The 10946-nt window shown below is 34.4% G+C and overlaps 1 protein-coding gene across 1 annotated transcript; it reads left to right on the top strand.

Annotated features, from left to right (window-relative positions):
• The first annotated feature begins 478 nt into the window (after positions 1 to 478).
• Positions 479 to 10612, top strand: LOC108453428 (protein CTR9 homolog). The gene is made up of 24 exons (XM_017751531.2): positions 479 to 774; positions 1012 to 1078; positions 1196 to 1390; positions 1666 to 1766; positions 2090 to 2143; positions 2245 to 2361; positions 2482 to 2545; positions 2657 to 2871; positions 3172 to 3256; positions 3572 to 3672; positions 3789 to 3881; positions 4107 to 4175; positions 4284 to 4376; positions 4570 to 4836; positions 5458 to 5538; positions 5630 to 5788; positions 6036 to 6131; positions 7131 to 7232; positions 7312 to 7419; positions 7506 to 7730; positions 8394 to 8660; positions 8764 to 8835; positions 9235 to 9555; positions 10218 to 10612. The coding sequence occupies exons 1-24, from the start codon at positions 634 to 636 to the stop codon at positions 10413 to 10415; spliced, it is 3291 nt and encodes a 1096-aa protein (XP_017607020.1). The 5' UTR covers positions 479 to 633; the 3' UTR covers positions 10416 to 10612.
• Positions 10613 to 10946: the final 334 nt, after the last annotated feature.

The following is a 10946-nucleotide window of genomic DNA, read 5'->3' as shown; positions in this document are numbered from 1 at the left end:
TTCTATGGTTCTTTTTTTTTTACGAAATAATTTTATCACGAATTTATTAATTAAAAATCCAAACAATTTTCTTCTACGACCATTAACACTAACTGTCAAATCGACTTAGATGTAAGATATATTTTTAAACTCATTGATGGGTATTAATCTGTTGTACAAATCGTTGAATTATTTCTTGGAGCTCACTGGTCAAATTTTATTAAAAAAAGAACTTAACAACCAAATGACTTAAATAAAAACTTTCAAATAGTTCAATAATTATTTTGTAATTTTTTAAAATTGAGTGATTAAAATATAAACTTATTCGGACCAATGAATATTTGACATTTATACTCAGTAAAAAAATATAAATACTTGATCAGAAGAAGGAAAAACTCAAGTACCAAATTAAAAAAATTATGTACCAAATTGAATATTAAAGCCAAATTCAGGTAACAAATAATATATTAACCCACATATATGTAAATAAACTGAAGATCCCGTCGCGGCTCAGGTATTCCTTATTAGCTCTAATTAGAAACACATCCAAAAAAATAAAAATTCAAAATAGGTAGAGGTATATAGCTAGGGTTTATCTCGAATTAACGCTTAAATTTTTTGTTCGAGAAATTTTCAGTCTCGATCTAGCAATCAATGGCGTGCGTGTATATACCGGTTCAAAACTCAGAGGAAGAAGTACGGGTGGCTCTGGATCAACTTCCCCGAGATGCTTCTGATATTCTTGATATCCTTAAAGCCGAGCAAGCTCCTCTCGATCTTTGGCTCATAATCGCGGTTCGCTCTTTTTTCTTATTTTAATTTTGATAAATCTTTCGTATTATAGCTTGTGGAATTGTCTCCGTTATGTTACGTTGATGTTTTAGGATTTTCGTTTTTTTTTTTATCGTATCTCCCCGCAAATGCGATCTTCTTCATTGCAAAAATTGAGTTGAAATTAGTTTAACTTGTCTCTGAATTTTTATTTTTTAGAATATACTTTATATTTGTTATTTTCTGGTCTTGATTCTGTAGAGGGAGTACTTTAAACAAGGGAAAGTTGAACAATTTCGACAAATTCTGGAAGAAGGATCCAGTCCTGGTATTCTGCGTTTTGTTATTCATACTGTTTTTTGCTTACTACTGATTTTATTGAATTTGTGGTGACTGATTAATTGTTTATCTGCATGTTCTGATTGAAATTTTCTCCTTTTTGTAGAAATTGATGAATATTATGCTGATGTTAGATACGAGAGGATTGCTATCCTAAATGCTTTAGGGGCTTATTACAGCTACCTTGGAAAAATTGAGACAAGACAGAGAGAAAAAGAAGAACATTTTATTTTGGCTACACAATATTACAATAAAGCATCGAGAATTGATATGCATGAGCCTTCGACTTGGGTTGGCAAAGGTGAACATTTTTGGACTCTGTTATGCTGTTGTATATGTGCAGATACTGATTAGTGTCATCATCCTTGAACTGGGTTTTAAGTCGAAGAATATTTTTTCTACTTTTCCTATTAATACTAGGTTATGCTTGGTATCTAGCATAGTTTGTGATGAACATATGATTCTCTTGCTGATAACCTGTTGTATTACTATCATTTTTGGCTTTTCCTGTGAGGTCAGAAACTGTTCCATATTGTTGATATGCCTTTGAATTCAATCAATGTCTATTACTTACAGGTCAGCTTCTCTTGGCAAAAGGTGAAGTAGAACAGGCATTTTCTGCGTTTAAGATTGTATTGGAAGGAGATCGAGATAATGTTCCTGCTCTTCTTGGTCAGGTGTACTTAATTATTCTTTCTTTCTATCTATTGTGATATTATAGTAGTGTTAGATTTATTGATTGTATTGAAGGTTTTACTAAAGGAAGGGATAATGATATAAGCTGTTAATTTCTATGATATTGTTGTGCAAGTTACCATAATTCTGGTACATCATACAATTGATACAATTGAGAAATTGTGCATGATAAATTTTATGGAAGCTCATTCTTTTCTGTAAAGAAGTAAAGCTCTGGCTGGAATGGCCTGGTAATCCAGTTTAGGGCATGAATTAATACTTTGCATTTTTTTTTCCTGTAAGTAACTCGTTCTGATATCTTCAGGCATGTGTTGAGTTCAATCGTGGTCGTTATGCTGATTCATTGGAGTTATATAAGGTCTGTTACATTAATCTTATTCAGCAGTTCATGCTTTTTTAACTTGAGGATTTAAAATCATGACAAGTTTGTTAACTCACATAGCACATTGCTTTTATAAGAGGGCCTTGCAAGTGTATCCTAATTGTCCTGGGGCTGTCAGACTTGGGATTGGTCTCTGTCGATATAAATTGGGTCAATTTCAAAAGGCTAGACAGGCATTTCAGCGGGTTTTAGAGGTAATTGGTTCAATCAATTACATTTCTTTTCTTTATGAATGTGTTGCAGCTGTTTATGTTTCAAATTGCAATAATATATGGCATGGTGATTTCTCTGTCTCCAAAAATTAATATTTGCAGTTAGACTCGGAAAATGTTGAAGCTCTGGTTGCTTTGGCAATCATGGATTTGCAAGCAAATGATGGTAGGCTGGGAGATACGATTATTCTGCTTATGTTCAATGTTCTCTGTGGTTTGGTTTTTGTTCTGTTTCCTGATTTTGGTGTAGTGATGATGCTTTAATATGTCTTTACAGCTGCTGGGATCCAGAAAGGCATGGACAAAATGCGGAGAGCTTTTGAGATATATCCCTATTGTGCAATGGCACTAAATTATCTGGCAAATCACTTTTTCTTCACTGGACAACACTTTTTAGTTGAGCAACTGACTGAAACTGCTCTTGCTGTCACGAATCATGGACCAACAAAATCACATTCTTTCTATAATCTAGCACGCTCTTATCATAGCAAGGTCCAAATACTATTCCTTTATTTCTCTGTTTTTAATCAACCCTTAATATTATTACTACTACTTTGAGATGAAAGATGTGGAAATGTGAGGATATCCTGGCTTGTTCTTTGTTGATAGCAAAACCGAAAATGCATTAGCTTATCCTCTTTTCCTCTTTTGATCTGATTTTGTCCTAGAAGGAAATAGATGGGCTTATTTAATAATAAAACAATCTAAAGCTACTGAATTAGTCATCCTCCGCAAACTGTGATTATTTTGATTCTTTACTGATGAGAGGAATATTTTTTCTTCTTAGTGTAGGGGGACTTTGAAAAAGCTGGGTACTATTACATGGCATCCATCAAGGAAATCAATAAGCCCCAAGAATTTGTGTTTCCTTACTATGGTAAGATACCCATTTAATATACTTTTGAGTTGAAACACTCTACTAATTTTGTGCATTATGTTGCCGGATTGTTTAGTTTTAGTTTGAACTCGTTTAGCTAAGGCTTGAATTTACCTGTGTCATTTCTAATGTGACAATTTTTAAGTGTGGAAATGACAAAATCAATCAGATGGGTAGTGTAATTTCAAACATTTAATAATGAATGAGATAGGACGATTTGATGAAAATGATTGATATTAAATTTCCAAGCATGATGATTATATCAAAGTTATTCCTGAAATGTCATTTGCCATTAATTTGATTTTGTTGCAACAGGTTTGGGGCAAGTGAAACTTAAATCAGGAGATTTTAGGACTGCACTTTCGAACTTCGAAAAAGTTTTAGAGGTTTACCCTGACAATTGTGAGACATTAAAGGTGAGTAAAAATGGGATTGTTGTTTTTTTGCTTGTTTTTGAGTTTTTGAGTTTTTGAGTTTTTCGGTTTGAGGTTTTTTGCTTTTGTATTTTATTGAATTATATTGTTTCCTGTAGGCACTTGGGCACATATATGTTCAGCTTGGTCAGGTTGATAAGGCCCAAGAATTTATGAGAAAGGCCACAAAAATTGATCCCCGTGATGCACAGGTACTTTATATGCTTTAAGAAAGTTTTATGTCAATGGACTATGTTTCAGACTTTGTTGTCTACTATTGTGTATAATTACTTCAATTTGAAACTTTCTTGAAAGATTAACCTAAATGTTCAGAGTTAAGCTGGTGGACATTGGCATTTGCCATTTGGCATTTGCCATTTGGCATCCTTTTTTCTTGCCATTGTACTAAAGAGTTTCTAACTGTAACTTACACACAGGCATTTCTTGATCTAGCGGAGTTGTTAATTTCATCCGACACAGGAGCTGCTCTTGATTCCTTCAAGACAGTAGGGGCTTTCTCCTTTTGAATTGACCTGATTCTTTATGTTCTCTGCTATTTCTATCATATCTTTCTAATATTTATTTTCTTTAAAAAACTCAAAATATTTGTTAAGGCACGCAATCTTCTGGAAAAGGGAGGTCAAGCTGTGCCAGTAGAAGTGCTCAACAACATTGGCGTTCTACATTTTGAGAGGGAAGAACTTGAGGTCTGTGCAGATTTCTTATGGCTCAACTGATATTATTCAGTTTTACTCTGAACATATTTGCTGATATTGCCATTAAACTTTTATCTATTGTCTTGCAAATTAACATACTGCTACACAGCAAGTAACATTTTCACAATCTTCAACTTGCCTTCCCTTTCTTTACTTATGGCAATTGATGTTTTGTATTTTACAGCTTGCTCTGGAAAGTTTCAACAAGGCTCTGGGAGATGGTGTGTGGCTTGCTTTAACTGGAAATAAGCCAAAACCCTATGTTATTGAAGCCAGTGCATCAGTCTTGGATTACAAGGATATGCAAGTATTCCATCGACTTGAGGAAGACGGTCTTGCTGTGGAACTACCCTGGAATAAAGTAACAGCTGTATTTAACCTTGCCAGATTACATGAGCAGCTGCATAACACAGGAATTGCAAACATTTTATATCGCTTGATATTATTCAAGGTATCATCTGCAAATGCGCCACTTGTCTTTTCTACTCAAACTCCTGTCCACGATAGGGGTTAAGTTGCAGTTGGAAAAGGTTATTGGGCAAAAGCATTTATTTGACTAGTTGTAGTTAATTATAAGGGACCGTTTGAATTAGAGGGAAATCTCATTTTTGGTTATGTTTGATAGTTGGCTTAAAGACAGCTGATTTGTTGCAGTTTGTTAGGTGGTATAGTCCCACATCTATTAAGTACTGAGTTTCCTATGGCCTAATATTAAAGTGGGCCCTCAACCTGATATTACCAATTGGTTTTAGGTTAGAAACTTTAACACGGTTCAAATTACCCATTGCTTCTGGCATGATCTAAAGCTATACGTATGTTTGCAGACTCAAAATATCTCCCATTAAGAAAATAACCCTGATTATCCTTCTTCTTCAGGATATCTCCAAGACTTCTATAGATTTTTCGCATTCTTGATTGTTTAAATTCCCTTGTGGTTGAACAAATGCCATTTTTTTTGTTATAAACTGATAAATATGATCACATATCATCTTTTCCTTGTTTTTCCTTTGCTTTATTGGTTTTCATGCACTCTCTATTTTTTTAACAAGCTTGTTCCTTTGCTTCTTGACAGTATCCAGACTACATTGATGCTTATTTGAGGCTTGCTGCCATTGCAAAAGCTCGAAATAATCTTCAATTAAGCATTGAACTGGTTGTTATTAACTGGAAAATCTCAGCTTCGATTTTCTTTTCTTATTATATACATGTTTGTTTGATAATAATTCCAACTTTTATAAGTGTAGGTTAATGAGGCACTGAAGGTGAATGACAAATGCCCCAATGCATTATCCATGCTTGGTGATTTGGAGCTTAAGAATGATGACTGGGTAAAAGCAAAGGAAACATTGCGTTCTGCTAGTGATGCAACTGATGGGAAGGATTCTTATGCTATTCTTTCTCTGGTGTGTAAGCATTCACTTCTGAATTACTGAATTCCTCTTCTGTTAACTTGCCATCATTTTACCCAGTTCTCAACAGTTATGTATTCCATTAATAACTAACTACAGGCAATGCTTTTCCAAGGTTTAAATTGATTAGTTTGCATCTCATTATCATTATGAGAAGGCATTTTTTTGTGTGTTCTCTTTTCTCGGTCAGATGTTTTCAAAACAATATCTAAATCTGATATGCTTATTTGATATTTTATAGGGGAACTGGAACTACTTTGCAGCAATTCGCAATGAGAAAAGAAATCCCAAGTTGGAAGCTACCCATTTGGAAAAAGCCAAGGAACTATATACAAGAGTACGTGTTTTTTACCATCTTTTCTCTGTTAGGTGCCACTTTGATGTACTTTCTTTTAATATATGATTCTACTAAAGATTCTGAAATCTTCAATTTTCTGAAGAATTTTGTTGTATGTATGCACATATTCCAAATTTCCAATTATAGGACCAGAATAGATTTGTCAATTAATATAATGGAATATTGTTTGTTTAGAATGTAATTTTACCAGTGACAACTTGCTTTGTTCAGTTTGACTTTTAAGGTAGCAGATAAGTATTGATAATTACCTGAACAGTATTAATGGATAAGATAGTAAAAATTGTGCAGTATAAAATATCTCAATAGTAACGATTCTTGATATCTTCAAATTTCTGAAGAAATTTTGTTTCATGTATGCATATATTCCAATTATAGGACCAGAATAGATTTGTTAATTAATATAGTGGTGAATATTTTTTGTTTGGAATGTAATTTTACTGGTTACAATTTGCTTTGTTCAGTTTGACTTTTAAGGCAGCAGAGTATTAATGGATAAGGTAGTAACAATTGTGCACTATTAAACTATCTCATGTAAGAGAAGTTTGTGACCTTTCTGACTACAGGTTAACCCTAAGTTGAAAGCTCAAACATTCAATTACCATATTGGAGAGACCTCTCCATTTACATATAATTTCAATCCGTTCCTTTTTTCTTCTTCTTCTTTCTGGGAGATGTCTCTCATTATACAACTTTAGAAACACCTCTTAGACAGGAACAAAAAGAATACGTACAAGTCTACTATAAGATGCAGAATTGATGAGGATTGTAATTTCTTCTGAATGATAGTTCCTCTGAAATACCGGTTTTCTTCTTTAAATTAAAAAATCATTTTGCCAGTGGATCTAAACTTCTGATATCCTTGTGCTGACCTGGATTCATCTTTAAATTCCTTTTTTTTTTTTTTTGCTAATGGTTTTTATTTTGACAACATGCTATGAATAAATTTGGCTGCAACTGATGTATCCACATGCTGTACAGGTCCTTGCTCAGCATACAGATAATTTATATGCTGCTAATGGTGCTGCAGTAGTATTGGCAGAAAAAGGCCAGTTTGATGTTTCAAAAGATATTTTTACACAGGTCTGGGCTTGTAATTTGTCTCGTCATTATGCATGTAACATAAATTAAGAATTTTGTAATATAGCTACAGCTATTCTAGGTCCAAGAAGGTGCAAGTGGGAGCGTTTTTGTCCAAATGCCAGATGTATGGATAAACTTGGCTCATATTTTCTTCGCTCAAGGAAATTTTGCTTTGGCTGTAAAAATGGTGAGTTACCGGTTTAAAATGCTGTCCCCCTCTTTTTTTTATACATTGATCTTTTGCACCAAGTGATAATTCTTGCTATCTTGCAGTATCAAAATTGCCTGCGGAAGTTCTATTATAATACGGACTCCCAAATTCTTCTATACTTAGCTAGGACGCATTATGAAGCTGAACAATGGCAAGAATGCAAGAAAACTTTATTGAGAGCCATCCACTTGGCTCCTTCAAACTACACATTACGGTTTGATGCTGGAGTAGCAATGCAGAAATTCTCAACATCAACACTACAGAAGGAAAAAAGGACTGCGGATGAGGTTGTTTCATCAAAATCATATCAATTTCTTTTTTCTTTCGCCAATACTCATCCCTTGGGGAAGTTTCTTTATGAAATGGCTGTGCAGATCATGAGAGATACTGTTATACTGCCTTGTATCTTTAAACAACAGTTGTGTGTGCGTATCATTATTTAGAATTAGTAGTAAGGAATGGTAATATAAATGGCTAATACGTAGTTCAAAGCGGTCCTCTCCCATTAACACTACAAGTTCCAATCATGTGGAAATGCATCCTTTAGGTAAAAAAACCAGGTGTTCCTATGGTGGAGAGATGAGCTTGGAGTGTTGTGACTGACGAAAACCTTGTAAGAAAGTATATGCACAGATATTCTTTGTAGAAGTTAAAGCATATGTTGATAAAAGACAGTAAGATATTTTCAATTTGATTCTGCCTACGATCTGCATTATTTATACTACTGGGAATTTGGGTGTTTTATAAAATGCAGATCAAATGGTTCTAAATTGTGTAGTGTAATTTTTTTCACTTGTCCTAGTGTAGTTGAAATGAGGCTAGTTTGTGATCCATATCATCATTCATTAATTGAGATCTATTGGAATCATATTGTTGTTTACAACTGGCTGCAGTGGACAAAAAGAGATCAATACACCGTCTAATCATATTCTTTTTTCACAATATTACAGGTTCGTTCAACAGTTGCAGAGCTAGAGAATGCCGTTCGCATTTTTAGTCAATTATCTGCTGCATCAAACCTTCACCTTCATGGGTTTGATGAGAAGAAGATTAACACCCATGTTGAATATTGCAAACACTTGCTTGAAGCTGCAAAAGTTCACCGGGAAGCCGCTGAACGTGAAGAGCAGCAGAACAGGCAGAAACAAGAAGCAGCTCGTCAGCTTGCATTGGCCGAGGAAGCCCGTCGTAAGGCCGAAGAGCAAAGGAAATATCTGGTCAGCATGTGTAAACTTGATTTATCCTTTTGTACATCTATGATTATCATGATTTGAATATTTTTCTGCTTATGTTTGCTTAATACTTTTTGCTGCAAAACAGTTGGAGAGAAGAAAACAGGAAGATGAGCAGAAAAGGCTCCAGCAGGCAGAGGAACATTTTAAGCGTGTACAGGCAAGATTTTATCTACGGTCTATCAATTAGTTTTAGATTTTGAACTATTGCATATATTTGATTTAGCAATATGATTTTATTTCCTCCTGAAGTTAGTATAAGGTAAAACTAAAAACAAGTTTATCAGATTTCATAACTTATTCCTTCTCTCCTTGTTTTGCTTTTACTGATTGATCAGTTATTTGCAATAAAAAGTTGTTCACAACATATATTTTGTTTCAAGTTCTTGCCCGAGGAGTTTCTTTTTTTTTTTTTTTTTGCTATGGAGACACTAAAACTTGAGCCGTGCGTGTTATGTGTGGAAATCTTACAACATATTTTGCCTGCCTTGATATGAAGAAGAGAGCTATTTGATTTCAAAGAGCTTTGCTTGATTTGTTTGTCTGCTACCATCTTCAGGAGCAATGGAAGAGTAGCAACCCTGGGTCGAGGCGAAGGGACAGGTCTGAAATTGATGATGAAGAGGGTGGCCATAGTGAGAAGAGGAGAAGAAAAGGTGGAAAGAGGAGAAAGAAGGATAAAAACAAATCACGTTATGAGAGAGATGATGAGGAACCTGACATGATGGATGATCGGGAAGAAATGGAGGATGAAGATGCCAACAGGAACTATGGAGAATCCACAACTCGAATGAATGATCAAGATGACGACAATGGTGAAAATGCTCAGGATCTTCTTGCTGCAGCCGGATTAGAAGATTCCGATATGGAGGATGAGACGGTAACCTTTTTTTCACTTTTTTCGCTTTTGGCATCTAACGTCATATTTTAGAATCTAATCCCATTTTTTCAATGCTTGTGCCTTCATTTAATTGAATTATTAGATTAGAATTTAAAATATTCTTCCACATTGCTGTAGTTTTTAGATGAATTGCTTTAGCTTCCTTAGGTTGTTAAATGAAATTTTGAAGAGATGATTCTTCTAGCATGCCTATTGTGTTAGCGTAGGCTCATCAATTCTAACACGAACCCAAAAACTCAACCCAATATAAAAAGTCAACAATCTAAACCCTTCCAACTTAAACCAGAAATAACCCTAAACAAACACTCTGAAATGACCCGACCTGTAAAACAATGACCTAAACTCGGAAATAACCTGAAATGACTCAAACCCAAAACTTATCTAAGCCTGAAATGATCCGAAAGTTTTAAAGTCCAAACTTGGCCCAATTTAGATTGACTCAATTAAAGTTCAACTAACCGACCTACCCAATTGACAAGACTTTGTTGGCTTGTTTCCAGTTAGTATGTTATTATTTCAGCCAAACTATTAACATGCAAAGGAAGAGTGCACATATTTTGTATATATAGATATGGACGATACTGTGGTTCTTTTTCATTCTTTGTTGCCTGAGTTGTAACCGTTTACTTTTCTTTGTGAAGGCTGCTGCGCCTTCATCAGCTGCAGGAAGACGGAGAAGGGCATGGTCAGAATCTGATGATGATGAACAGTTACAAAGGAGACCAGAGTCCAGTCCTGTTAGAGGGAATTCAGCCGAGCTACAAGAGAGCGACGGAGAAATTAGAGAAGATAACCGTAAACCAAACGGAGGCGATGCGCTTGACGACGATGAAGATTGATATCAAGCAAAAACATGGATTGGAAGTTCATTTTAATTGTATTTGTGGATATGAGATATTGTTTATAGATCATTGCATCTGTATCTCTAGTGTTGTTTTAATTTAAAAAAGATTCAATCTCAATGTTAGAACATCTAATTGATGTTTAATCATCTGTTGCAGTTAGTGCAATTTTTAACACAATTGTTCTAATCAAAGCCTTGCACTTGTTTCTGAATGTCAAATACGGTGACAATTCGGGCAATGGAAAAAAAAAAGTGATTAATGTTTTGTGTAATTATTATAAGAGCATTACAGAAGTTGAAATAATTGAGTCGTGTGTATAATCACGAGAATTGTAGTAATTTGTGTTAGAAAGTTTTAACTACAACTTTTCTTTTTGGACCAATGAAATTAGGAAACATGGCACATTGATAATTTGCAATTTTTGCAAATTCTTTATTTTAGAATTGGATTATATTTTGAGTACTATTATCCAATTCTACTAATTATTTGAACTTGGTAAGTTATTAAAATTAAAAAAATAAGCAG

Source organism: Gossypium arboreum, chromosome 7 (genome assembly GCF_025698485.1).
Source record: "Gossypium arboreum isolate Shixiya-1 chromosome 7, ASM2569848v2, whole genome shotgun sequence".
Lineage (NCBI taxonomy): Eukaryota > Viridiplantae > Streptophyta > Magnoliopsida > Malvales > Malvaceae > Gossypium > Gossypium arboreum.
The sequence above is the reverse complement of the archived record's forward strand: the minus strand, read 5'-3'. Positions and strand labels throughout refer to the sequence as shown.